This window comes from Herpailurus yagouaroundi, unplaced genomic scaffold (assembly GCF_014898765.1).
Source record: "Herpailurus yagouaroundi ecotype Mexico unplaced genomic scaffold, PumYag 67793, whole genome shotgun sequence".
Lineage (NCBI taxonomy): Eukaryota > Metazoa > Chordata > Mammalia > Carnivora > Felidae > Herpailurus > Herpailurus yagouaroundi.
In genome coordinates this window covers 22,210,833-22,238,446 of record NW_024420586.1, presented here as the reverse complement: position 1 = coordinate 22,238,446, position 27,614 = coordinate 22,210,833, and the positions used below count along the sequence as shown (strand labels likewise).

The following is a 27,614-nucleotide window of genomic DNA, read 5'->3' as shown; positions in this document are numbered from 1 at the left end:
TTGTGTTTATTATACATACACACACACAATATTAAACAAAACAAGCCATTTACTGGAAGTAATTGGAGCTACTAGTTTTACGTCAACTTACCACTGAAATGCATTGTAATGGAAGTAGACCAAACCAAGACCATATAAAAAGGCAGCATTCTGTAAATAAAGGGAAAAAGAGACTTTTAAGAAAAGCATTGATATGTCTAATGCATATGATGTTAATATAAAATACAGCATCCAAGATGTTTTAAGTCATAAAACGATCTTGCATTACAACATATTTACGATATATTTCTACAACATCAAAACAACAGTGATGAGTCAGCAGATGGCACACAATCCAATCGACTTGGAGAGATTCTCTGGTTTGTTTTTAATCAAACCTGCCCTAAAATTAAAAAATTGTGAAGCAGAATTCCATGGGCACATCTAAAATAAAAACCTATTATTCAGGAATAAGAAAATGCTTGGACTATGCTAATCCTATGCTCTCTTGCTTTTATCTGTATTCTTTCTCTGGTTCTTTGTTTCTTTAACTAGATTTAATTTTATGTTCAGTGCTGCCAGGAAGGTTGTAGTTAGAATTCACAGGAAATGCATAAACCCAGAACAAAATTTTAGTGTTAACAAAAAAATCACATGCTAAAATGACACATTTGGGGCTCTAAACATATAGTGATTCCTTTTGCGGTACAAAACGGAACGATGCTTAACCAGACTCATTCTGATCTCTGGCCTCCAAAATTGGAACTACCTAGCTACTCCTTTTCTCAAAAAGAACAAATGTTTGAGTATTTATTACATGGTTTTTCTTTTTTTTTTTTCTTTTTAACCAATCAGTAAGTAAATCAGTTTTAGTAAACCTTACCTGTTAAAAACAAAAAAACAAACAAAAAAGTAAAGCTTTCAACGTTGACCCTTGAGAACAAATTTCTCCAAACCTATATTCTCAAACGTGAAAATTTTAGACTCTTAAAATAAATGCTTCTCGCCACACAGTCTTGGGCTGCATCTCTCCAGAAGCATACCCTGAGACAGAGGTTTTAGGATAAGTAGTCTACCTGGGAAGTTACCCTAGCAAATACCAGTAAGGGAATGGAGAAGTGAGGCAGGGAAGGGAAAGAAGCCAATAAAGGGTGCAGTATGGCTGGTTATACAGCTGGGACTGAATCCTACTAGGGATCTCAAGTAGACAGTATGGAACATTCCTAAATCATCTTGCCCTTTCTCAGAGTCATCTTGCCCAAGCGTGAGGGACTGAAGTACTTACTTATCCCACAACTACTATCAGTCACTGGTCAGAGAACAAGAATCAGCGACGTTTAAAGTATAAAGAAAACTGTAAGCAGCCAGGTGACTTTTTGGCAGGCAGTTATTTTTTTTTTAATACTAAGCTTCGTTCTAGGATTATATTGTGCATTTCCTCTGAATTTCAAGTACCTTTCTGGAAACACTGGAAAATGTTTCTTAAGTACAATCTTAAAATGTAATAAATTGAAGACTTGATTTCATTCAATCTTCATTACCCCCAGCTTTCCAATCCAGAAAATTACATGCTACAGGAGTATTCACAGATGTGGGCATTCGCAAAGGTCTCAGAAAACCTCTATTTCAAAAGTTTGTATCTTAAAAAATTTTTCAAATTTGTTTGGAACTGGTTTTTATCAGGATCATTCATTTATCACCCCATCCCCCACCCCCTGAAATAAGCTGAGCGATTACTAGGTGTCAGGGACAATACTCAAGGGCTGAAGAAGCCAAACTGATTAAACCAGAACTTTCCCTGCTCTCAAGAAGTATACAACCTAAGTGCGTGCAGGTGGTGGGGAGCGGGGAGAACAGTGATAACAAGAATGCAGGAGCAGTTAATTCAGTCATGAAGTGTTCCGCCCAGAAAGTCTAGACTTGAAAGACAACGGTCTTCTTAGGTGAGGGAAAAGGCAGAGAAGGGAGCAGGGCTGAAAAACAGATTAACGTCTTTCACCAATTTTGGTAATTACCCAGGGAAGGTGGTGTGGGGAGTGGTGGAAATAGGACTTTACGGAGGGGAATTTCTGCTTTCGAGAAACACCCTGCATTCTCCCAACGTCCTTACTTTGTTCATAGCTTATCCTTCCCACTCTAGGAAATCCTATCCCTATCCCTGCCACCTTATACATTCTATCCTTATTCAAGATCCACCTTAAATGGCATCTTCATCAGGAAGCTCTGCCGCTTCTCCCGCCTCAATCCAGAAGTAATCTTTCCAACCTCTGAATTTCCAACCTCTAAAACTGGCCTCAGAGCACAAAGTCTCTATCCTACGGTATGACTATGTAATAGTAAGAACTTAATTTAACACAAAACGCCAACAACATTTCTTTTTAAAGGCTCTAACCCCACGAGGTGGTGGAGGGCTTCATTTATAGAATCAACAAACCAGGATCAGAAACTTGCTCAAAGAGCCAGCTACTAGTGGGGGACACAGGAACTGAATCTAGGCCTGCCTCCGGAGTTCACTCTTTTAACTACTGTGTTGTTATTTGTGTACTGACTAAATGCCATCTCACCAGACAAAAGTGCCACAGAGGCAGGAGTGTTAATCATCTGGGTATCCCGTTACTACCTAGCACAGTGCCTTGTACACAGCGGATGCCCCAAGGTTTAGTAAACTGAATCACCCAGTATTTAAGCTCAGTTATTAAATTCAGATCCCTAGATGACATATAGCATGAGGCGTGGTTCCTATTAACCAGGAGCTTACATATCTTGGCAAACAGTTAAGTCTCATTTTTCCATAACAGTAAACAATATAATTCAAACATTAATTGAGCATCTGTTATGAATCACAACAGAGTTATCAGCACTGGAAAGATGGTAGAGAACAGATAAAAATCCCTATCCTCAATGAATTTACAACTTAATGACAACAGATTATGAAATTAAGTGCGCAATAATATATTCCAAGCTACAACCATTTAAGAGTTAGTGAAGTATAATAAGGACTAGGAAAGAGATAGTAGTTGGGTACTGCATCTCAAGGACGGCTGGGAAAGGAGAAGGAAAAACAAGCTATCTCAGCCAGGGGTTCTAAACCACACAGCTTTAGAAACAGTGACCTGGGGGTCTTACATATGCTCTTACATAAATGAATTCCTGGGGCACCTAGGTGGCTCAGTTCGTTAAGTGTCTGACTCTTGGTATCGGCTCAGGTCATGACCTCATGGTTCGTGGGATGGAGGCCCACATCAGGCTCTACGCTGACAGCGTGGATCCTGCTTGGGATTCTCTCTCCCTCTCTCTCAAAATAAATAAACTTTTTTAAAAAATGTGTAATCTTTGGATAGAATAACAATTTGATTGTAGCACCACGAAGCATCCCATACTCCAAGAGTCACCTTTGAAGATAATCATTTTTATACAGGAATATCATTAAGAAATAAAAACACGCCAAACTATTAGAAAAATACCGAATTTCTTGGGGCACCTGGGTGGCGCAGTCGGTTAAGCGTCCGACTTCAGCCAGGTCACCATCTCGCGGTCCGTGAGTTCAAGGCCCGCGTCAGGCTCTGGGCTGATGGCTCAGAGCCTGGAGCCTGTTTCCGATTCTGTGTCTCCCTCTCTCTCTGCCCCTCCCCCGTTCATGCTCTGTCTCTCTCTGTCCCAAAAATAAATAAATGTTGAAAAAAAAAATTAAAACAAAGAAAAAGAAAAAGAAAAATACCGAATTTCTTAACCTTATTCTTCTCTGATACTAATCCCACATAGGTAGTGGTGCACAGTGGGAACAAAAAAATCTGCTATTCATCCTACCCAGGAACCAAAAGAGGGGATAGGGAGGCAGAAGGCATTCCAAAGCCCCAGGAGTGAATTTCCAAATGCCTTCTGGTTACCTCCACCTGTTGGATATGCTACAAATACCTGAAACTCAACAAATCTTGGACTGAACAGGAGAGTCTGATGTTCTAGTGGTACGGAAAATTTTCAATTTTTTTTTTAACGTTTTTATTTATTTTTGAGAAAGACAGAGAGACAGAGCATGAGCTGGGGAGGGGCAGAGAGAGAGGGAGACACAGAATCCGAAGGAGGCTCCAGGCTCTGAGCTGTCAGCACACAGCCCTATGCAGGGTTCAAACCCACAAACCGTGAGATCATGACCTGGGCTGAAGTTGCACCCTTAACTGACTGAGCCACCCACCCCCCCCCCCCCCTACGGAAAATTTCAGACAGTGGTAACAATCTCACCAGTTAAGCAAGACAAATGTAGTCCTATTTTTCTTCTTTTACCTCCTTCCCACCAATAAACCCCATTTACTCTACTTGTAAAACTCATTTTACAACCTAAAAGCCTCTGAATCAATCCCCTCTCCATTCTTACTGCCTTTCTCCAAGTAATCTAGGACCCCAACTTTGTCTACCTGGCCTCTTGCAATAGTTTCTTAACTCCTCTCCCAAATTCTAACCTCCCCTTCCGTGTAACCCCTCTCAATTACCTTCCATTACCACTGCCAGTGAGCTTTCAAAAACTCAAACATGACACTGTTCTACCTGAAATTCCTCTGAAGAGTCGCTACAACCTAGGGTGGCTCAAAGGGGCCTCATTTTTTTTTTTAGCCTTGCTCAATTTTTCCAATCTCATAGCCTCCACTTCCATCAGGACAAATAACACGCACATCTATGAATAAAATACGCTCTTGCACATTTCTGTGATTTTAAACATGTTTGCTTCTGCTGCTGAAAACCCAAGTGCCGTCTTTCCTTCAACTCACTTCTCAATCTGGCAAATTCCTATCCATCCTTTAACACTTCACTCACCTCTTCTTTCTAGAAGTATTATCTGACACATTTCAAAGCCCAAACAGAGTTAGGTTTTCTGAGACATGTTTCTAAGTGAATCTTTTTGTCAATTACAGATATGCTACTTATCCCCTCCACTAGAACAGGAGTCTAAATGGTAGAGAGGGACCCAATCCTTTTTTTGATCCCTATGGGAAAGTAACTGCATGTGTAAGTTATCTAGGAAAGGTTTGCTGCTGAATAAGTCAATCTCTTACAGCCTTAAATAACCTGTTGCACATTTTTTTCATCAAAGAATTTAATACGTTGCTAAATTCAATTTATACCGAATTACTTCCTTAATTTGGACACTTACAAAGAGTCTTCCTACTTATAATATAGTAAAAGATGTTGCTACAGCTCATTACAGCCATAATGCCCAAAAGTACAGCATCAGAGTAGAAGTTCTGCTTCCAAAACGTGTGTAATATTGCATAGTGATCAAGAACTCGGGAGAGTTCATCACTCGGGAGAGTGATCAAGAACTCGGCAGAGGCCATCAGACTTGGGTTGGAATTCCAGTCTTGTCATTTATTATCTATTAAGACTCAGGAAACAAGTTAATTGATCAGTTTCAGAGGGTTGCTCTGAGGAATGCAGTAAGATCAACCAACCATATAAAATACTACCTGGCACCTGAAATTTTTAGGAAAACTAAAGGAGACGGTGTATCTAACACCACCAAAAACTTTTCTGGCACCTGATAATTGCTCCATGGATAAAACATGATACATAAAATTCTTGGGAAGTCTCGGTGCTGTAAAAACAACAACAACAACAACCCTGCACATTAAAACTAAGAGGACTCAGAAATAAACTAGAGTTACGGACGAGACTCCTCAAAACCCATGCAACATTATAACCAGAGGATTTTCAAAAACAGTCACGGGTTGGTATCCGGAGATGGGCTGAACCATTCACGCAGGAGGCTCAGCATGGTCATAGGGTGCCACAGCTGATATTAAAAATTAACCGAACAATGGAGTTGGAATGCTGGCACCCCTTTCACTAGAGCAGAGCGGCAATGTGCCTTTCTGACGACGAGGACGCGGGTCCTCGTGGTTCATTTTCTTAAAATCTGGGCTCAGCACTCCTGCTGCTAGAGCGACAGCCAAGCTAAGAGCCTTTTCTTTTTTCCTAAGAAGGTTATCATTATATTCCCATTATCTAGAAAAAAAGTTGAAGTGAAACAAGAAGACTTTCAGGTCATACAGCCACAATTCTAATTCCCTAACTAACCAATACCATGAGCTAATCTGTATCACAAGTGTAGCCTACTTTGCAACAACACGTGTACCTTCTCTTCACTGTGTTCTATCCTATTACGATTACAATCAGACAAAGTAAAGTCACTTCTCAGCCTCCCTTGCAGCTCGGGATGCTCATATTGCTACATTCTCGCCAGGCAGAGATGTATGAAGGGGATGTGTATGATTTCATGATTCCCTTAAAGGAAAGGGTTGTTGCTCTCTGCTTCCTCTTCCCCTGACCGGCTCCTCAGAATGTCCGACCGGCTCCAAGGCATCAGATCAAGACAACTCAAGAAAGGAAAAACAGAGACCAATTTCAATCATGAACCAAAATGTCAAGATACTGCATGTTAGAGACCCTGATCCAGAGATACCTAACAATGATAAAAACTCATTACCAGTGTGCACTTACCTCAGAAATACAAGATTGGTTTAAACAGAAAACATACAAAACTATCTCAGCGGATGCAGAATAAACATTTGCATACAAAAGAAAAATGTTGACTTTTAAAATGAAATTTTTAAAAGTTGGCTTTCATTAGAGTTAAGAAGTTCCTTTCTATTCTCCTATCACCTCTTTCAATCAATGCTGTGCTGGCATCCGAGTTACCTCAACAGCAGGAAAAAAGATCAAAAAGAATTGGAAATGAAGAAACAAAATTATCATTAATTAAAAGGTAGGTTAATCTACACGAAAATCCAAGCTAACCAAGTTACATCAGTCAAGTTAGTAGAAGTTAGTGTGAAATTGCTTGATAAATTTAACTTAACGCATAGAAGCCAACTGCAGTTCTATATATCAGCAGAGATTTTAAAAAATTAAAATGACGTTTATAATAGCAATAAAGCTGTAAGATATAAAATACACTTTATAATATGCACAAGAACTTTATAGAGAAATCATAAAATTTTATTGAGAAAGACAGTAGTCTCTTTACAAGGAGAGTTTCTTTTTTTAATGTATAAAATGTACAAAGTCAATGCAATTCCAATTAATCGTTGGAAGTCACTGTGTTTTACTGAATTTTATGACTCTTCCAGCCCTATAGAAACGGACTAGATATTGAACAAATACTGAGACAAATCGAAGACTCCAGATTGCTGTTGTAAACCCATTTACTATCCATCTGGCCCTTGCCTTCTTTTGCCCACTTTACGCCAACAATAACCCCAGGCTCTAAAACAGGAGTCCACAAATTACAGCCGGTCAAATTTTTTCTTTAAAGCCTAAGAACCAAAACTAATCTTTACGTATTATAATGGTTACACTGTCTCTTGGCCCACAAAGCCTAAACCATTTACCATTTCATCCTTTTAAGAAAGGGTTTGGGCCTCTGCTCTAGACCAACACGTGAAAGTTCCCTAAACACCTATTGTACACTTTCACGTGCTGGCTCAGTTCTCTGCCTCTCCGCATCTCTTAGCTGGAAAACTCCCACTAATCCTTCCCTCAAATTGCAACTTCTCTGTGGAGTCTTTCTCTTCCCCACTCCCCACACCCTTTACTCAAAGATACATACTTCTGCCTCCCTCGTGGCCCTCAGCAATGTTTTTGGCCACTTACCAAAAACGTATGTTTATTCGTGTCTCGGCACCTCGAGAGCAGAAACTATATTATCCCTGTATTGCCAACAAAGCCCTTGTTAATGAGGGTAAAAGCCATTTAGTGCTGGATATAAATAACGCGATAGAACAAGTCCCTGGGGCACCTGGGTGGCTCAGTTGGTTGAGCATCCAACTTGGGCCCATGTCATGATCTCAGAGTTCATGAGTTCGAGCCCCACATCAGGCTCTCTGCTGTCAGCTCAGAGCCTGCTTCAGATCCTCTGCCCCTCTCTCTCTGCCCCTCCCCCACTTGCACTTTCTCAAAAATAAATACAACATTTAAAAAAAGAAAAGAAAGGGGCGCCTGGGTGGCGCAGTCGGTTAAGCGTCCGACTTCAGCCAGGTCACAATCTCGCGGTCCGTGAGTTCGAGCCCCGCGTCGGGCTCTGGGCTGATGGCTCAGAGCCTGGACCCTGTTTCTGATTCTGTGTCTCCCTCTCTCTCTGCCCCTCCCCCGTTCATGCTCTGTCTCTCTCTGTCCCAAAAAAATAAATAAACGTTAAAAAAAATAAAAAAAAATAAAAAAAGAAAAGAAAGAAAAAGTCCCTGAAGAGTCAGAAGATGAGCACAAATTCTACTAGTTCCCTAGTTTCTGCAACTATAAATCAATGGTTCTTTTAGACAAGCATGCTACCATAATTCAAAAGCTTTTCTTTCTTTTTTTAAATTCAAGTGGGGGAAAAAAGATGGAAAAAGAGTAGGTTTTATTTACTTTAAAAGTTCACAATTATAAATAAAAGTGTAACAGAATTGTTTAAAAAAGTATACTTAAGAGAAGTCATCAGGAACTTCTTCCCATTTTAACACGTGTCCTTACAGTCTTCTATTTGTAGACTCAAACACATAAGAGCAGTAACAGCACACACCTTTTTATTCCTACCTTTCTACTTCATAGTATAAACCATAACAGCAATTTCTAAACTTTCCTGACTCAGGGGCACCTGGGTGGCTCGGTCAGTGAAGCGTCCGAATCTTGATTTTGGCTCACGTCATGATCTCCCGGTTCATGAGATCGAGCCCCGCATCCAGCTCTGCACTGACAGCCTGCTAACTGCTTGGGATTGTCTGTCTGTCTGTCTGTCTGTCTGTCTGTCTGTCTGTCTTTCTTTCTCTCTCTCTCTCTCTCTCTCTCTCCCTCTCTCTGCTCCTCCCCCACTAGCGCTTGCTGCTCTCTAAACAAACAAACAAACATTAAAGGAAAAAAAAAGTAAACTTTCCTGACTCACGGAAGAGCTTAGGTTTTGCTGCTGTTGCTAACGGGGATCAGGACATGGTACTATGAAGTATGCCATTTTGGCGTAAGAATAATTTTGAGCTGAAAGCATTCGATTTCCTTGAATCCCTCGTGTGCAAAAGCAGAGCTTCCTGAAAGAATCCAAGGGTCATAAACTCCCTCCCATAGAGCAACTCTAATGGACTTTGTCACAAGACTATCATTATCTCCCATCTATTCTCCTAAGGGCTCATTTATCTTTCCCAAAAGTTGTTTTCTTTAAGTGTCCTTCCCCCCACCCCCATCACCTACTCAGTTGGCGTATAGCTCCAAATTCTAACCAGCCTTGGAATTACTCATCACTGAGTTCTCCCACAGGTATATGCACTGCATGTATAAACAATTTTTCCCCCTCCTGGTTATGTTTTAAGTAATTCACAGGCCCTCACCACGAACTTAAGTAGTCAGAGCAAAGTTTTTCCTCCCTATATTGTGTTTTAAATTATTATGCTATTTCTACACAGTATCTAGAGTTGCTGAGTAAGTAAGCTTTTGTTTATTATTAGCTAGCACTAGAAAGCTACTTATTACAATCACTAATAGTCAAGATATAATGGCATGATATAGTAGCCATGAGAGGACTGGCAAATTTTCACCATTTCAAAAATGACTCCTTTGTACTGAACTAGGTAAGAACAAGTACGATTTCTCAAGAAATAAAATTTCTAATTCCATAATAAACATTACTGAGTTTTGGAATGTTAACCAAAAATTAAGATTTAATTACTGATTACAGATCAACTGTCCAACCAGAATTCCAAAAGGCTCTAACAAAAACTAAAGTTTATCATAAATCAACCACCAAAACTTTTTGGGTAGGAAAACCCAGACTTGAACTGACACAAGTCTTTACTTACCACTTAATATAACCAATCACACGATCACTGCAGAGATGTAAATATGTTGTTGCCACAGGGGATAGTGTGTAATATAGTAAGGTCATTATTATCTTTCTGAAATCCAAAAAAAATCCTCCCAACTCTACACAATTCTGGATTCAAGAATTTCAGGAGACCCTGCAGAATGGGGAATCGTTTTATTTTTCTAAGATCTAATTGTAGAGGACAGGCTTGAAGAGATGTGGTTTGAAGAAATAAGTACAACTAAAACTCAGGAGATAATTATCTCAGTCATATTCCATTTAAAAATCAATCACATACTTACATTCTTCAATTTACAATACATTGTGGGTATAAATCACACAAAATCAGACAAAATAATATAAAAATAAAAAGTTAAACCTAAACAGTGATTTTCACTGCCGTGAATGTCAATTCGGATCACCACCAGCCACTAAGTATGTTCATTGGGTAAATACTCACTGGATCACAAATAATACTGTTATATTTTTTATCGATACTTAGAAAATAGAAATTAAAGTAAGTGGCATTCATGTCTTTAATTGACAAAAGCTGGCACAAGTTCTTTATCCTGAGAGAACCAAAGATGTCTGTCTACTCCCACGCTTAACCTGGAGAGCTGAGAACTTAACCTACCCCTGACTGTCAATGTTAACACGACTTTGCTAGTCCTCCGTTTTCATTAATTAGCCTTACTTCACTTTTCCATGTGTCCTGCCCAGGCACATCGTTTGTCCATTATTACAGGAACCACCAACTCTTCGTGAAAAGCATCAACAACAGTTTGAGGCCCAAGATTCTCTGAATCCCTTAACTCAAACTCCTTGCCTAGCCATAACCGCCATATCCAGACCATTACATACGTGGAGATTCTTACCCAATCAAGCTCCCAAACTGAAGACCTGCCTTAAGACAAAGTTTCACTTCTCAATCAAGTCTGACCTCACTTTCCTCCCTGTGGTAACAACAAAGCTTTGCAGAAGTGGTGTTCTTCTTTACCCTGATAAGCAATAAACTTGGGTTTGTGTTCTTCGTATTTGGGGAGTCAGTTGACCCTCGGGAGGATCTCAAATTGCTTGTTAAGAACTCTACAATAAGACACTACCAATGATAAATGATTCTGATGGCTAATTAGTATTCCATGTATTGGGCATTCGGTAATTATGTTCTCTTATTATCACAAATATCTACAGTAAGTTGTTAAATAATAAATTCTATATTAAGCTTTCCTTATTATAGGTAAGATTAGAGGGAGTTCCACTTCTGGCAATGGTAGACTAATCCGTTTTGTACTTAATTTCTCTCTTCTATCTGAATAATTATAGCTAGAAAAGCTAGACAAAATATTGTTTTGCATCTGTTTTCAAGCATCAGACAACTACCAGGCATCAGGAACTTGCAAAGTTATAATCAGCAACAGCCAAAATTCATTAAAAACCAAGTGTCTTTCAACAACAAAATGAATAAGTTGTGGCATATTCATGTAAAGAAATATTATACCACAATGAAAACAAACTACTGCAATATACAACTACAGGGGTGACTCTACCATATACGGTACTGAGTGAAAGAAGACAGACTTAAAAAATATGCTGCACGATTACATTTTTATTAAGTTCAAAAGCAAGCCAAGTGGTATCCATACATATCATACTACTGCTTCCAATGAAGGCTAAGTAAGATGATACTGGAGAAGACCCTCCTAGAGGTAATAAATATAAATAACTACAGTTTTATAAAAACTATAAACTCTAGTTTATAGAATGTACAATACACAAAATAAAGCAGCTAACAAAAGGCACTCAAAAGTAAACAGAAACAGGCAGATGCTGGTGGAAAGATGTGGCTGTCTGAATAGTGGCCCCCAAAACGTCAATATCCTGAGAAATTTACCTTACAAGGCAAAAGATACTTCACAGTTGTGATAAAATGAAGGATCGTCAGATAGGAAGATTATCCTGCATTATCCAGGTTAGACACAAGGGTCCTTAATAAGAGGGGACAAGAAAGTTAAAGGCCAAGGAAGGCAACGTGGGGTCAAAATGCAATAAGATACAGGGTTATGAGCCAGAAGAATGTGGGCAAACTTCAGAACCTGGAAAAAAAGGCAAGCAAACAGATGCTACAATAGAGCCTTCAGAAGGAACCAGCCCTACGGATAACTTGACTTAACCCCCTAAGACTCATTTGGGACTCTGACTTTCAAACTGTAAGATAATTAAATTTGTGTTTTTAGCCACTATATTTGTGGTAATTTGTTAAAGCAGCCATAGGAAACCAATACAGAAGGCCATGCTCAGAGGATGGAAAGTTGTAAGGACTGAGCTCGATTTTCCTGGCTACTAACTTGGTGCCAGGCATAGCACACAGGAGTGGGTCACTAGTAGAGAAAGCAGTCTTTCTAATATAGACAACCAGAAGACTGGAACCAGGAGAAATCACAACCCACTAAATTAAAACAAATTCCAGAAAACAAAGAGCCACAGAAGAGAATTCTAAATTCTATCAACATGTCTGACTGACTCCTGCATGCAAGTTACAGACTTAACACAGCTAAAGACAAAAGATCTAATTGATACTTAAGTTGTACTCCAAGGAAGTGAGTTTGCAGTTCAAGTCCAATACAGATAACTGCCTGATAAAAGACAAAAATCAAACACACATACACACTCACTAGAAGAAAATAATAGAACCAAGAGTTAGCATAATTTTCATAATGACCAGTCCCCCACACAAAATTACACACCATGTAAAGATCCAGGAAAACAGAACACATTCTCAGGAAAGAAGAAAATCAACTGAAACCAAACCCAAAATGATAAAGATACTAGAAAATAGCAGACAAGAACTTTACAGTGGCTATTCTAATTATCATCAACAAAATACGCTCATAATAAATAGACAGGAAATCTCAACAGAGAAAGAGAAATAATAACCCAATGAAGACTCTATAACTGTTAAACAGAATATCTGAAATAAAATTCAACGGACTGAGTTAATAATTAAATAACAACAAAAGAAAGAAAAAATAAACTTTGAAACAGAAAAATTATCCAATGTGAAGACCACAGAGAAAAAGAAAAAATAAGAGCCCTTCAGGGACATTTACATAAAGACAAATTATCTAACCTGCATGGAATTGGGTTCCCGGAAGAAAAGAGAATGAACAAAAAAATTATTTGAAGAAATGACGACAAAACTTTCCCCTATTTAATGCAAATTCAAAATGCTCCAACAGGATAAATATGAAGACAACCATGAAGAGGTAGATCATGATCAGGCCAAAGAGAAAAAGCAAATCATGAAAGAAGCAAACAAATGGTGTACAGGGACAGTGGTTCAATTAAGAGCTAATTTCTCATCAGGAAATATGGAGGCAAGAAGTCAGAACTTCACTTAAAAAAAAAAAAAAAAAAAGGCAAGCCAACCCATAATTCCATACCCAGCAAAAATGACCTTCAAAAATGAAGTCGGAAAAAAAAAAAAATATATATATATATATGGTAATGAAGAGTATCAGAAATGGTAACCATATGGGTAAATACAAGCAATTACTACTGCACTGTAATATATGGACCTGTTCAAAGCAAAAGAACATCATCTTGTGGAGTTAATAAACTTAATACATATTATAACAACTGTCACATAAAGGCCATGGCTGGGTAAGACGTGAACCTATATAACTGCACACTTTCTACATTTTATGTGAACTGATACAACATTAACAGACACTTGACTGGTAAAAATTAACGATATATACTATAATCCCTAGAACCACCAGTGAACAAATAATGGAAAGAACAGCTGGAACAGATAACAGGAAAAGTAAAGTGAAATTGTAAAAAAGATTGAAGTATAAAAAAGGGGTAAGGGAAGTAAGCAGGAAGGAACATAAGACCAAGAAACTGAGTGGACAAACATAAAAGGAAAAATCAAATTTAAAGATGCAAACCCAATCATATAAATGAGTGCATTATTGTGAATGGTTTAACAGTACAAGTAAAAAACCGACTTTCAGATTGGGTAAAAAAGCAAGACACATTTATAAATTGTCTACAAAAGAAGAATTGTAAAAATAAAGACACCAATAGGTTGGAAGGAAAAGGATCTCACATAAATTACAAGCCTAAGGACAGGATGGCTGTATTAAAATCGGATGACACATGTCAAGACAAAAGGAATAACCAGAGGTAAAAAAAATATTTTATAATGATAAAAGGGTCAATTCATCAGATAAAAATAGCAATCATAAATGTGTGCACACTCGTAAGAAAACTTCAAAATGTATTTTTTTAAGTGCAAAATTAAACGACAATTCCAAAATCATAAGAGAACTCTCAGCATATGACAAAGACAAAAATCAAAGATAGAAATTTGAAAAACACTATCGACTGCCTTTACCTGTTGTTTTTAGCACAGTACAACCAAAAATGCAAATCATGTGGCTGTTTTCAAGTGTTGAACCAATAAAATCGTCTCAACATATTTCAAAAGAATGAAATCATACGAAGTATGTTGCATAAGTAAAACGGAGTTAGAAATCATTAACAACAAGATATCTAAAATAACCCAAATATTTTGAAATTATACAATTTATATCCGAATAACCCATGGGTCAGAAGAAAGCACAAGTAGAAGACATTTTCAAATAAAATGATAACAAAAATACAAAATATAAAAATTTGTGGGATACAATTAAAGCACTGCGAAGAGAACCATATAACTTTAAATACTTATATTAGGGGAAAAAAGATAGACAATCAATCATCTAAGCTTCCACCTGAAGAAATAATGAGAGGAGCGTCTGGGTAGGACTCAGTGGGTTAAACGTTCCACTCTTGATTAGGCTCAGGTAGTAATCTCACAGCCCTGTGTGGGGCTCCGTGCTGGGCATGGAGCCTGCTTAAGATTCTCCCTCCCTCTCCCTTTGGCCCGCCCCTGCTCAAGGGGGTATGCACAGGAACTCTCTCCAAAAGAAAAAAGAAATAATAAGAAAATTAAGCACAGAGTGAGCAGAACAAATACAAAAGACAATCAGGAATCAATGAAATAGAGAATCAATGAAATATGAAACAGGAAAACAATACTAAAAAAAGAAAAACCTATGGAACAAAGTTTTGTTTTTTTTTTACAAAGATCAATAAAACTGATAAGCCTCTAGCCAGGCTGATCAAGAAAAAAATATATATCAGAACAAAAGAGGGCATACTTCATACCGATTCTACAGTTATTAAAAGAAAAGAGAGTTGTAAGACAGTAAATCTAAAATTATCGTTGGGGAACGCCATTGAAAAGAACACTTGTACAGCATACAGACTAAACCCAGTCAAGGCCTCTTTATAAACTTTTAAGATTTGGCAGGTGGGTGCAGGGAACTATTCATCTCACAGCAGCCCAAGACAAGCCTCATACATAAGTTCCTTTGCTTATTAAAAGTGCCACCTACCAACCTGGCGTGGGCCTGCCCCTTTCTTGGCTGGTCTCTCCCTGCCTTCTGAGTACAGGAACCAGTTTCAGAGTTGCTCTTCAAAAGGCACAATTAAGAAAACAAAAGGGCAAGACAAAGACTGTGAGAAAGTATTTCCAATACCGGGATCTGACAAAGGGCCTTCCTCCAGAATACATAAACAGCCCATCCAACTCAAGACAAAAAAAGAAGTTAAAAATGAGCAAAAGGTGTAAGCAGGTAAATTAACAAAAGAAAAGGCCAAAAGCACACACAAGATGCTCAACATCACTATCATCAGGAAAATGCACATAAAACCAAGATGAAAAACCTACTAGAATGGCTAAAGTCAAGTTACTAGTTGGAATGTAAAATGGTACAGCCACTTTGGAAACCAGTCTGGCAGTTAAACGTACAACTGCAATGTGACCCAGGATTTCCAAATCCTACGTACATATCCCAAGAAAAATGAAAACCTATGGTCACACGAAGACCAATAATGTTCACAGCATTTCATTTATACGTACCTAAAGAAATATAAAGCTGGACACAACACAATATCTATCAACTGATAAGCGGAATAACTGTGGCATAATCATTCTATGAAATACTACTTAAAGCTTAAAAAGAAGACAATATTAACACTTACAACAACATGGTTGAGTCTCAAAATTAGCATGCTAAGTGAAAGACATGAAAAGCAAAAAAATACTTGGATCCAGCTGTGGGCATTCTAGGAAAGGCAAAATTAGAGAGATAGAAAGCAAATAATTAACTGGGACCGGGCGTCAAGAATGGGCCTCAACTGTAAAGGGGCACAAGGGAACACTGAGCGACAGAAGTGTTCTATATCTTAATTGTAGTAATGGTTACACAACCTCATATATACTGCCAAAACACAGCAAGCTTGTACACTTAAAATAAATAATGTAAATTATAATTCAAAAAAGCCAGAGGAAAAAAATCATCAGATATTTGTGTGGACCTAAACAATTTAGTTTATTTAGAAAAACAACCAAGAAAGGACAGCCAAGAAAATCCTAAAAACAAGAACAATGGGGAAAGGGTACCAGAGTGCTACTATATATTAAAATATATTAGGGGCACCTGGGTGGCTCAGTCAGCTGGGTGTCCGACGTCGGCTCAGGTCATGATCTCACATGGTTCATGAGTTCGAGCCCCACGTCAGGCTCTGTGCTGACAGCTCAGAGCCTGGAGCCTGTTTCGGATTCTGTGCCTCCCTCTCCCTTTCTCTGCCCCTCCCTGGCTCACACTGTCTGTCAAAAATAAACAAACATTAAAAAAATAATAAAAAAAGAATATACATAAATAGCTAATATGTTCATAAAAAGATGCTAAACATCGGCCATTTGAAAAATGGAAATAAACAGTATAACAAGATGCTACTTCACACCCACGTGAATGGCTGGCTACACTCAAAAACTGAACAATTGTAAGCACTGACAAGATGTGGAGAAACTGAAACCCTTTACATTACAAGAATGTAAAATGTTATAGCCACTCTGGGAAAACAGTTTCTTAAAATGTTAAATACAGATTTACTCTACAGCTCAGCAATTGCACTCCTGGCTATCTACCCTAGAGGACTGAAAATATCCGTCCACACAAAACACGTACAACACAAATGTTCAAAGCGGCATTAGTCACAAGAGCCAAAAAGTGACAACTAAAATGCTCACCAACTAATGAATGAATAAAATGTGGTATAGCCATACAATGGAATATTACTAATAACTAAAGAAACAAAGTATTAATAAATGCTACAAATGGATCAACCTTGAAAACGTATGCTTAGTGAAAGAAGCCAGTCACAAAAAAATATATAAGATATGATCTCATATATACCAAACATCCAGAAATACAAATACATAGAGACAAAAAGTAAATTAGTGCTTGCCAGAGGTTGGGCCTGAGGTTTCATTATGCGGGAGATGAACATGTCCTAAAATAAGACTGTGGTTACGGTTGTACAACTCTAAAAATTTACTAAAAGTCACTGAATTGCATAGTTAAAACAGTTGAATTTTATGCTATGTAAAAACTGCATTTCAATGAGCTTTAAAAAATAAAGATAATGGGAATGCAAGCTGGTGCAGCCACTCTGGAAAACAGTATGGAGGTTCCTCAAAAAACTAAAAATAGAACTACCCTATGACCCAGCAGTTGCACTACTAGGCATTCATCCACAGGATACAGGTGTGCTGTTGCGAAGGGACACGTGCACCCGCATGTTTATAGCAGCACGATCAACAATAGCCAAAGTATGGAAAGAGCCCAAATGTCCAACAATGGATGAATGGACAAAGATGTGGTGTGTATGTATATATATATATTTGTGTGTGTATACACACACACACACACACACACACACACACACACACACACACACAATGGAGTATTACTCGGCAATCAAAAAGAATGAAATCTTGCCATTTGCAATTACGTGGATGGAACTGGAGGGTATTATGCTAAGTGAAATTAGAAAAAGACACAAATCACAGGACTTCACTCATATGAGGACTTTAAGAGACAAAACAGATGAACATAAAGAAAGAGAAACAAAAATAATATAAAAACAGGGAGGGGGACAAAACAGAAGAGACTCATAAATATGGAGAACAAACTGAGGGTTACTGGAGGGGTTGTGGGGGAGGGGTTGTGGGAGGGGGGATGGGCTAAATGGGTAAGGAGCACTAAGGAATCTATTCCTGAAATCATTGTTGCACTACATGCTAACTAATTTGGATGTCAATTTTAAAAAATAATAAATTTTTTTAAAAAAGAATAAAAAATAATAATAATAATAATAATGATAAATAAAAAAACATAAGACTGGACAAAGTATTCTCAATACATTTTTTAAATTACCAAAATATACTGTCAAAACTTCTACAAATCAAAAAGAAAGATAAACTAGGTGATGGAAAAATAAAATACATCTTAAAAACCCAAAGTGGCAATTTAAAGAAACCCCACTCGTCAATAAATTTATGCTTAAAAATAAACATGATGTGAAGATTAACCTGCCCCGGTAACTTTATGAAGTACTTAAACAAAGAAAATGGATGACTCACTATTATGCATAGTTCTTCATTTAGGTGAGACTTTTAAACAACGGTTAGGTTTGGGGCGCCTGGGTGGCTCAGTGGTTCAGTCAGCCCTGCATTGGGCTCTCTGCTGTCAGCACAGAACCCGCTTCAGATCCTCTGTCCCCCCACCTCTCTCTCTCTCTGACCCTCCCCTGCTCACTCTCTCTCTCTCTCAAAACTAAATAAACATTTAAAAAAAAAAAATAAAGGCTCAACTGTCCTCTGAGCTCCAATCATAGACAAACTGTACTAAAAAGGATTACAATTTTCCTATTATGCCTCGCCTTTTCAGTCTCATACACCCATCTTCAGCCTTCTTTAATCCCAGGTACCAACTTAAGACCAAAAAAACAAAGAATCATTTTGTTGCCGTTGGTTATACTTGCTTTTAAATTCCTGCTCTTAAGATCATCTTTGGCCAATAAACTGTGTCAGAGCAATCTATCTCTCTTAATAAAATATAAAGTGGTTCACACAAAATAGTACAAAGAACATTCATATTTTTTCTTTCCAATCCCTTTTCCTTAGAAGTAGTATTTTTAAGTAATTAACAAAACAAAGAAAAAAAGAACAGTTTATTTTGAGCATAATCAGTAGTAATCAGCCCAAAAAATAAATAGGAAACAGACATGCAAATGTTCACTAACCTTCCAGTAGTCAGATTGTAAACTGTAGTACCTCTGGTATGCAGATAATGCTGAAAAAGGGAAAATAAGTATGAGTTGAAATTATGTCCCATTTCAAAATCAACAATACATGTTTTTAGAAACATTATAACAAGCCTCCCACCATACCCACCACCTCCCAACAGACAGTGATATTTAAGAGCAAACAATTTAGAAATCTGGGGCCTCCCCCTCCTCATAGTCAGACATAGTAACAAATGTCAAATATATAGGAGTTCATGAATGTAAAACTGCACTCACATCTCAAATCTAAGCTTGAACAGAATCTAGGCTTCCTCTTGAATCAACATGACCTTCCTCACAGACCAAATCTGATAAAAGGATTAAGATTTTCTGAGTCTACTCCAGAATACGATGGGTTATTTGTTCCCACAAGGGACCTCACTTCTAAGAATGAGCAAGAGCTCAACCACCTCCAAGAGCAAAGGGAGTATTTCTTTTGCGATGCTTTTTTTCACAAAAAAATCCATCCCACAATTACCTTGCTCCAACTCAATTCTAAAACAGGGCATCACACAACCCTAAATCCCCAAGGCATAAAAGGCTTTGGGAGAAACTACAGTTCCTGTGGATCTAAAAACTCAGTGAGGGGGCACCTGGGTGGCTCAGTCAGTTAAGCATCCAACTTCGGCTCAGGTCACTCAGGTCACAATCTCACAGTTCATGGGTTCGAGCCCCGAGTCGGGCTCTGTGCTGACAGCTCAGAGCCTGGAGCCTGCTTCAGATTCTGTGTCTCCCTCTCTCTCTGCCCCTCCCCTGCTCGCTCGCGCGCACGCACGCGCTCTCTCTCTCAGAAATAAACATTAAAAAAATTTTTTTAACTCAGAGAGGGGGTTTTAAAAAAAGTAAAATAAAAATTATATACACACATTAGAACTGGCAGTGAGAGCCCTTTTTAAAAATTGATGAGCGAGGCGCCTGAGTGGCTCAGTTGGTTGAGTATCTGATTTCGGCTCAGGTCATGATCTCACGGTTCGTGAGTTCGAGCCCCGCATCGGGCTCTGTGCTGACAGCTCGGAGCCTGGAGCCTGCTTCGGATTCTGTGTCCCCCTTGCTCCGCCCCACCCCTGCTTGTGCTGTGTCTCTGTCTTTCAAAAATGAATAAACATAAAAACATTTTTTTAATTGATGAGCAACAAGTCATGGAGGGTGTGATGTACAGCATGGTTGACTACAGTTAATAATACTGTACCACAAATTTGAAAATTGATGGGTAAATCTTAAAAGTTCTTATCACAAGAAAAAAAATTTTTAATGTTCATTTATTTTGAGAAAGAGCATGCAGAGGAGGTGAGGAGGGCAGAGGGGAGGGGGATGGGAAGAGGGGGGGGAGGGGGGCGGGCCGCGGGGGGAGGGGGAGAAGGAAGGAGGGAGGGAGAATCGCAGGCAGGCTCCACTCCATCAGCACAGCACCCAACATGGGGACTTGAGCTCATGAACCGTGAGATCATGACCAGAGCCAAAACCAAGAGTTGGACGCTTAACCGACTGAGCCACCTAGGCACCCCAAGAAAAAAACATTTATGTACAGTAATGGATGTTAACGACTTATTGTGATTTTGCAATGTATATATTGAACCATTATGCTGTACAGCATCTGAAACTAATGGTATACATCAAGTATACTTCAATTAAAAAAAGACTTGGATTTTTCAAATAAGAATTAACAAATGCAATAAAATTTTACAATGATAAAAATGGAGGGAAATGGAAATTAACATTTTCTAGAATTACATGTATAATGCTTCCATACTGTTTATCAGTAAACAGCCAAAATATATATGAATACAATCCAGAGAACTTTCTAAGCAAGTTCAAATTAGAGAAGCATTACCCAAAAACATCATTACATATCTGAATAAGTAACTTAAATAATGTTCATCTTTTGGCATAAAGATGATGCCAACCAACCTATCCTTGGAAGCACATCCAGTTTTGGTGAAAAGCTGATTGCAAATCATCCTGCATTTTCTAGTTGTTCACACATGATTTGTGCTAGTTCATAAAGGTCATTGATTAATGGTCTTCTAAAAAGAAAAGTAAACCAACTTATTTATCAAACTAGCTGGAAGAGAACAGTCAAACAAGGTTCATGTCCAGAAATCATCACTGATTTATAAAAGACAGTCATGGGAAAGGTATTCTCCCTCTACTGCTGGATGCGAACAAGGAAGCATATATATCACCAAATGCCACCACAAAGGGAACTATGTTTAGTATGAAGCCCATAGAACAGAAACAAGTGGAAAGTAGCTGGATACTTCTAGACCTCAAACTAGGCCTAGTACACAACTCACCTATGAACTTCCAATTATGGGAGGCGATTAATGTGCTTATTATTTAAGCTAGAATCAGGTCTTTGCTTTTGAGCCTAAAAACATCCTAACCAACAGAAGTCCAAGTCTCTAGCAATTTTGTCCGGTCACCATGTCAAATCTGGACTGCCCTTTTAATGATGCTATAGAATCCCAACAACTTTGGAAGGTTGTATTTCCAATAACCTAATAATATATGTTATGTGACTTTGTAAAATTCACATTTTAGAATTAGAGGAGCCCTTAAAGAGATAATATGGTACTTCCAAAGTAACTGAAACTGAAGCCTATGTGACTATCAGTTGGGAGAAACATGGCATCTGTACTACAATATGATTAACCAAGAAATAAATATAAACCCTCAAATTCAAAGTCAACAAACTGCCAGCATAAATCTGTAAATCACACATTTCCTTCCATGAGCATTTGATACCTTTCCACTCATTTACACATTTCTCAACAATTATTACTTTACCCCATTAGACCTAGCATTCTATTCTAAGAAAAGATCTTAATATATTTTATGATTCCTGATCCAAATAAATCATTCAAACTCTAAAGACTATAAAAGTGCCCATCACCAGAGTCTCTCTAGTGAAATCCTTTTATTCAAAGCAAAGCCATCATTTCAAATCTCTAAGTCAGTTACTCTATCCACGAAAAAGAATTCCTAGTCCACTACAACTACATTTTTCTAAAGTCCTTAATAGAGAATAAGGGGAATCATTTGTTTGGACATCCTTATAATGCTTAAACCTTTTTCACAATGACTGTAGCATATATCTTACTAGGCTCTTACTTCCCTAAATCATCTCATCTTCACTTTGTGATCCCTGAGTTCTCCACCAGTTCAAGAAGTCCTTCTTCACCCCACTAGGCAATCTTTTTAACATTACTTCAGGCAAAACTTTTGTTTGCTTTTGCCACCTAACAAAGAGTGATGTGCCCAAAACAAATTAATATCAACTCGCTATCAACCAACTGCCAAAGCTCACATCTTTTTAATCCTGGGAAGCGACTTTATTTATGAACAAACTTCAAATTACTTCTGCATAATTTTGAGTTTTATTTCATTTTTAAATAAGCACATGTAGTCTTTTGGATTAAAAAAAAGAAAAATATAATTTAAAAGATTATTTAAAAACTGTCAAAGTACTAACAAAGAAGCTAGGCCTGAAAAAAATAAAAACAAGAGAAAACAATGAGAAGCAAGTTAAATTTAACTATTATAACAACTTGAGTGTTCTTTAATCTTTCTCCCATGTTCATTATTTGGCCCTTGACCTCATGAAAACAGGAGAAGAGGAAGAAACAAGGAAATTTTCAAGGATAAAAGAATCACCTATACAGATGGGAAAAGGGTACTATACACAGTCATTTGTCCTTCATAGCCACGCTATATACATACCATTTTTCATACATGAAAATGATAAAATTAAATAATAATAATGGAAATAGCCCAAACTGGGAAAACGTTAAGGAAATAGGCAGCTTTTTCATTCTACTAGTGCTATAAGTATAAATTAGTAAAACTTTTTTGTAGCTTAATTTAGCACTCAAAAGTTTTAATAGTTAACCCTTGCACAACACAGTTGAAAATCCACATGGAACTTTCAACTCCCCAGAAACTTTACTAATAGCCTACTGTTGACTGAAAGCTTTAACATAAAGAGTCGATTAACATGTATTTTGCATGTTACATGTATTATATACTGTATTCTTAAAGTAAGCTAATGTTAAGAAAATGTTAATAAAATCCTAAGAGAAAATACATTTATAGTACTGCAGTGTATTTACTGAAAAAATTCCACATATAAGTGTAGCTATGCAGTTCAAACACGTTTTTCAAGGGTGTGTGTGTGCGTGTGTGTGTGTGTGTACTGTTGCTCAGTAAAGCCTATGACATCAACGTATTCCTTCTAAAAATAAAAACAAAGATTTAGCTACAATGATAGACAATATACTGATGATGTTAATAGCAGAAAAGAAATAGTTTACACATCCAACAGAGAATTCTCCTACCTGTATGATAGACACTTATTCAGGAAACTGAAATGTTACAAAGTGTATTTTTGAGCTGGAGAAATTAACATGATACACAGGGTTAAAGAAAGTTACAGAGTTTAATTCAGTTTTCAAATATTGGAAATTTATTGTAATAGAAAAGTCTATAAAAGATAAGCATCAAAAATGTTTAAAAACAAGTGCCTCTAGATGATAAAAGACCAATGGGTCATTAAAGCATTCACGTAGTGTTTCATAAGTATTAAGTGGCTAACAGTGAAATACAGATGTGAACACATGGCTCCAGCTCTCAGGCTATTTAACTTTCATGGTTATGTATCTTATAATATTTGTCTTTAAACACCAAATATATTATTTGTGTAAATGTTAAAATAAGTGTACTTGTGTTAAAATTAGGAGATGGTCAACATCATCAAAGGAGGGCTCCCAGGAAGGCAATAGGATGTAGTATGAAAGAAGCAGCTTTAGGTAAACCTGTGTTCTAATCCTGACCTCACCACTTACTAAGAGACTGTGACATTAAGCCTTTTTTTTTTATTTCCTTTTATTTTTTTCATCATAACAAGTGTATACTCTTTAATCCCCATCACTGGGGAGCCTGGGTGGTTCAGTCAGTTAAGTGTCCAACTTCAGCTCATGTCATGATCTCGCAGTTTGTGGGTTTGAGCCCTGCGTCGGGCTCTGTGCTGACAGCTCGGAGCCTGGAGCCTGCTTCAGATTCTGTGTCACCCTTTCTCTCTGCCCCTACCCTGTGTGTTCGTTCTCTCTCACTCTCTCTCCCTCTCTCTCCCACAAAAAATAAGCATTAAAAAAAAAGATTTAGTTATTTAAAACAAAAAAATCCCCATCAGCTATTTCACCCATCCCCCTACCCACCGGCCCTGTGATAGCCACCAGTTTGTTCTCTATAGTTAAGAGTCTGTTTCTTGGTTAGTTTGCCTCTCTCTTTTTTGTTCCCTTTTGCTCGTTTGTTTCTTAAATTCCACATGTGCGTGAAATCATATGGTATTTGTCTCTCTCTGACTGATTTAATTCACTCAGCATTATATACTCCCCTAGCTCTACCCATGCTGTTGCAATGTCAAGATTTCATTCCTTTTTTTTATAGCTGAATAATAACATTCCAGTGTGTGTGTGTGCGTGTGTATACACACACAACACATCTTCTTTATCCATTCATCTATTGATGGACACTTGGGCTGCTTCCATAGTTTGACTACTATAAATATAGTTTGACTATCATAAATAATGTTGCAATAAACCTGGGGGCATATGTATCTCTTTGAGTTAGTGGGGGTTTTTTATTCTTTGGGTAAATACCCCATAGTGTGTGTGATTGCTAGATCGTAGGGTAGTTCTATTCTTAAATTTTTAAGGAACCTCTTACTGTTTTCTAGAATGGCTGCACCAGTTTGCATTCCGACCAACAATGCACAAGAGTTCCTCTTTCTCCACATCCTTGCCAACACTTGTTATTTCTTGTCTTGTTGATTTTAGCCACTACGACAGGTGTGAGGTGACTGCTCACTGTAGTTCTGATTTGCATTTCCCTGACAATGAGTGGATATCAAGCCACTTAATTCTAGTTAATTCTTTAGAGATCACAAGCAGCCTAAAGAGTTTTTCAATAAAAGAGTAAGGTGTAACTGAAGAATAAAAAGAGAAGTTCAAAGCTACAATAGAATCTGTTTGCAATTAAATAAAGAGAGACGTATTTCCAGAGAAATACAGTAGGGAGTAAAGAGGGTTAAGAAAGATTTACGACTTCGGCATGCTTGGAAATATTATGGCTTTGGGTTAAGACTGTCAAAACAAAACAAAGAGGGTGTGCCTGGTGACAAGTCCATATATGCAGCACAGGATAAAACGAAACAACAATGTAAGTTAAAGGTGACAGCCTTGCCAGAAAAAAAAAGGGAGCCGCCTTCAGAGTTAGATGTGATAGAAATGCAAGGAAGGAAAAGATTTAAAATTCCGTCTATACTCCCAATATTAGGCTATGTACTAACTGCAGGCAGAACTCAGTATTTGTAGCCCAATGTATAACACTACAGGTTAGCTGCTAGTGGATGAGTCTGCGGGTCTGGAAGGAGACAAAGCTATGTCAGCTGTACTGACTGCCATCTTTAGGCCAGAACAGGCTGCAGTTGCCTAAAGAGTTCTTTGATTTGTTTTGTTTTGTTATCTGAGGCTTGACTGAAAAATTTTTATTTATGCCCTGGAATAAATGAGTATCTCAGAGAGCTTATATTAACTATTTCATTTCATATAAATGACTGATGTACTTAGCTCACTAGCACCTTTCGCCTTCTCAAATCCTGATTGCCTAAAACACATCTTTTCCCTTTTTCTTAAGTTTATTTGAAGAGAGAGAGTGTGTGGAGCAGGGGAGGGGCAGGGAGAGAAAGAATCCCAAGCAGGCTCTGCACTACCAGCACAGAGCCCAATGCAGGGCTTGAACTCATGAACTGTGAGATCCTGACCTGAGCCGAAATCAAGAGTTGGATGCTTAACAGACTGAGCCACCCAGGCGCCCCCATCTTTTCCTTTTTATGCAGCATTAATACATATTAAATACATGTTAACATTGGAAAAGCCCTCTGAACAGCATCCACCACAACAGATCTTTGTTCCCACATCCCCCTCCCTCCACACGTTTGAAAAGATTGAATATTACAGATTCAAGCAGACAGAAAGTTGGAAAAGCAAAGAAACAATCCTTTTACCGCTACATCAGCACCTTCAGAGGCCTTCAAGTCAAATTAATGCACATACGGAAATCTCAGACTTACTGCTTCCTTGTCATTATTAAATTAATATACTCCTCAAGGTCTTTAGTATCTCACATCTGGCTTACTACAAGAGACACCAACTATATGTCTTCTTTGTGTTCCCTTCAATGTGTTCTGCTACAGCTCTCTGGTTCTCGAAGCTACTATAACTTGTGCTTATTGCCTAGACACAGGCTTGTGACAGCCTGGGTTATGGTGACTATTTTGCTCCCTTCGGTATTTCTACAGTGCATTTTGTAATTCTAGGCCATGAGCAGACTGAGCAAAATCGGGGATTCCCAAATTTGCAATGAAAGGCGTGGAGGCACTGGTGATCTTTATATTTTTTTTTATTTTTATATTTATATATTTAAATATATATTATAATATATATATTTATATCACAGTTCAAAAACCACTCAATACACTGAAGTCGCGTGGAAAAATCGAGTGCAATGACTGTGAGTACAATGACAATGCGTGAACAATCACCCCAACCGCAATGGGTTTTCAGAGAGATACGTAATATTCGTTTTCTATGGATACTACACGGCCGTTTAGGTCAGTACTTTGGGTTTTTATTTCATTTTATTTTACTATCTCAACACAAATTTTTACTGTATAGCAAACATATATACTATGCAAACTAATTCCCAATGATTCTCTAAGTGAAAGGAGTTTAAACAAAGCAGATTCTTAAAAGAATCACAACCTTTAGTTCTAACAGCTACAACAATGAAGAGAACCATGCAAGGATTAAAAAAACAAACAGTAATTTTTGAAGAAGCCAAACTCAACATCTATGACTGGAAAACATGCACTCTGTGTTCTTATACTTCATATATCTTAGGATGCAGTATTGTCATTCCACCCAAGAAAGACAGAGAGAAGACAAAGAGAGCTCATCTACTCTGATTAAGACCTCTTCACATTAGCAACTCTTGGCTGGAAAGTTGCCCTAGACATCTGTAACTGCTGAGCAACTAAAACCAAAATTTATTTTGACCACAAGTGACAGACAATGCAACAAAATGACAAACTACTTGAAGGAAGGAGGGAAGGGAGAGAAATCAATCCCTGGCAGGAATTTCAAAGAAAACCCCCAGCTCACCATGAACCATAAAGAAATTTAAAGTTTCAAGGTTTTCATGCTGATATCAGGAACGGGTAATTATTAGATCTCCTTCAACTGTTTTCCTTTAGGAATTCTTACTATCTCCCAAGTTTCTTACCTTATAATTTTGATGTGTGGTCTGAGGTAATGTGCTACTTAATTTTATAAATAACTTACTTAACTTAGTGATTATCATTTCCTATAATCTGCCACACATATTTACAGATACTTACACACGATTTCTATTAAACTGCTCCTAAGGTCCATCACATATATTCGCAAGAATATCTATGCTTGTCCTACAGCCCAGGGCTCTCTGGGATTCTTTTCCAACCCAAGGAAGAGAAATC

At 37.9% G+C, this 27,614-nt stretch overlaps 1 protein-coding gene across 7 annotated transcripts in view; it reads right to left on the bottom strand.

The window, feature by feature from the left end:
- The window catches only part of KDM6A (lysine demethylase 6A), a 210,981-nt gene that overhangs the window by 106,388 nt on the left and 76,979 nt on the right, over positions 1-27,614 (bottom strand). For all 7 annotated transcript variants that reach the window (XM_040468962.1, XM_040468963.1, XM_040468965.1 and 4 more), the window contains exons 4-5: positions 19,001-19,050; positions 92-150 (exon numbers count right to left, since the gene is read on the bottom strand). In XM_040468962.1, the coding sequence (XP_040324896.1) occupies positions 92-150; positions 19,001-19,050 (109 nt within the window). The remainder of the gene's footprint in view (positions 1-91; positions 151-19,000; positions 19,051-27,614) is intronic.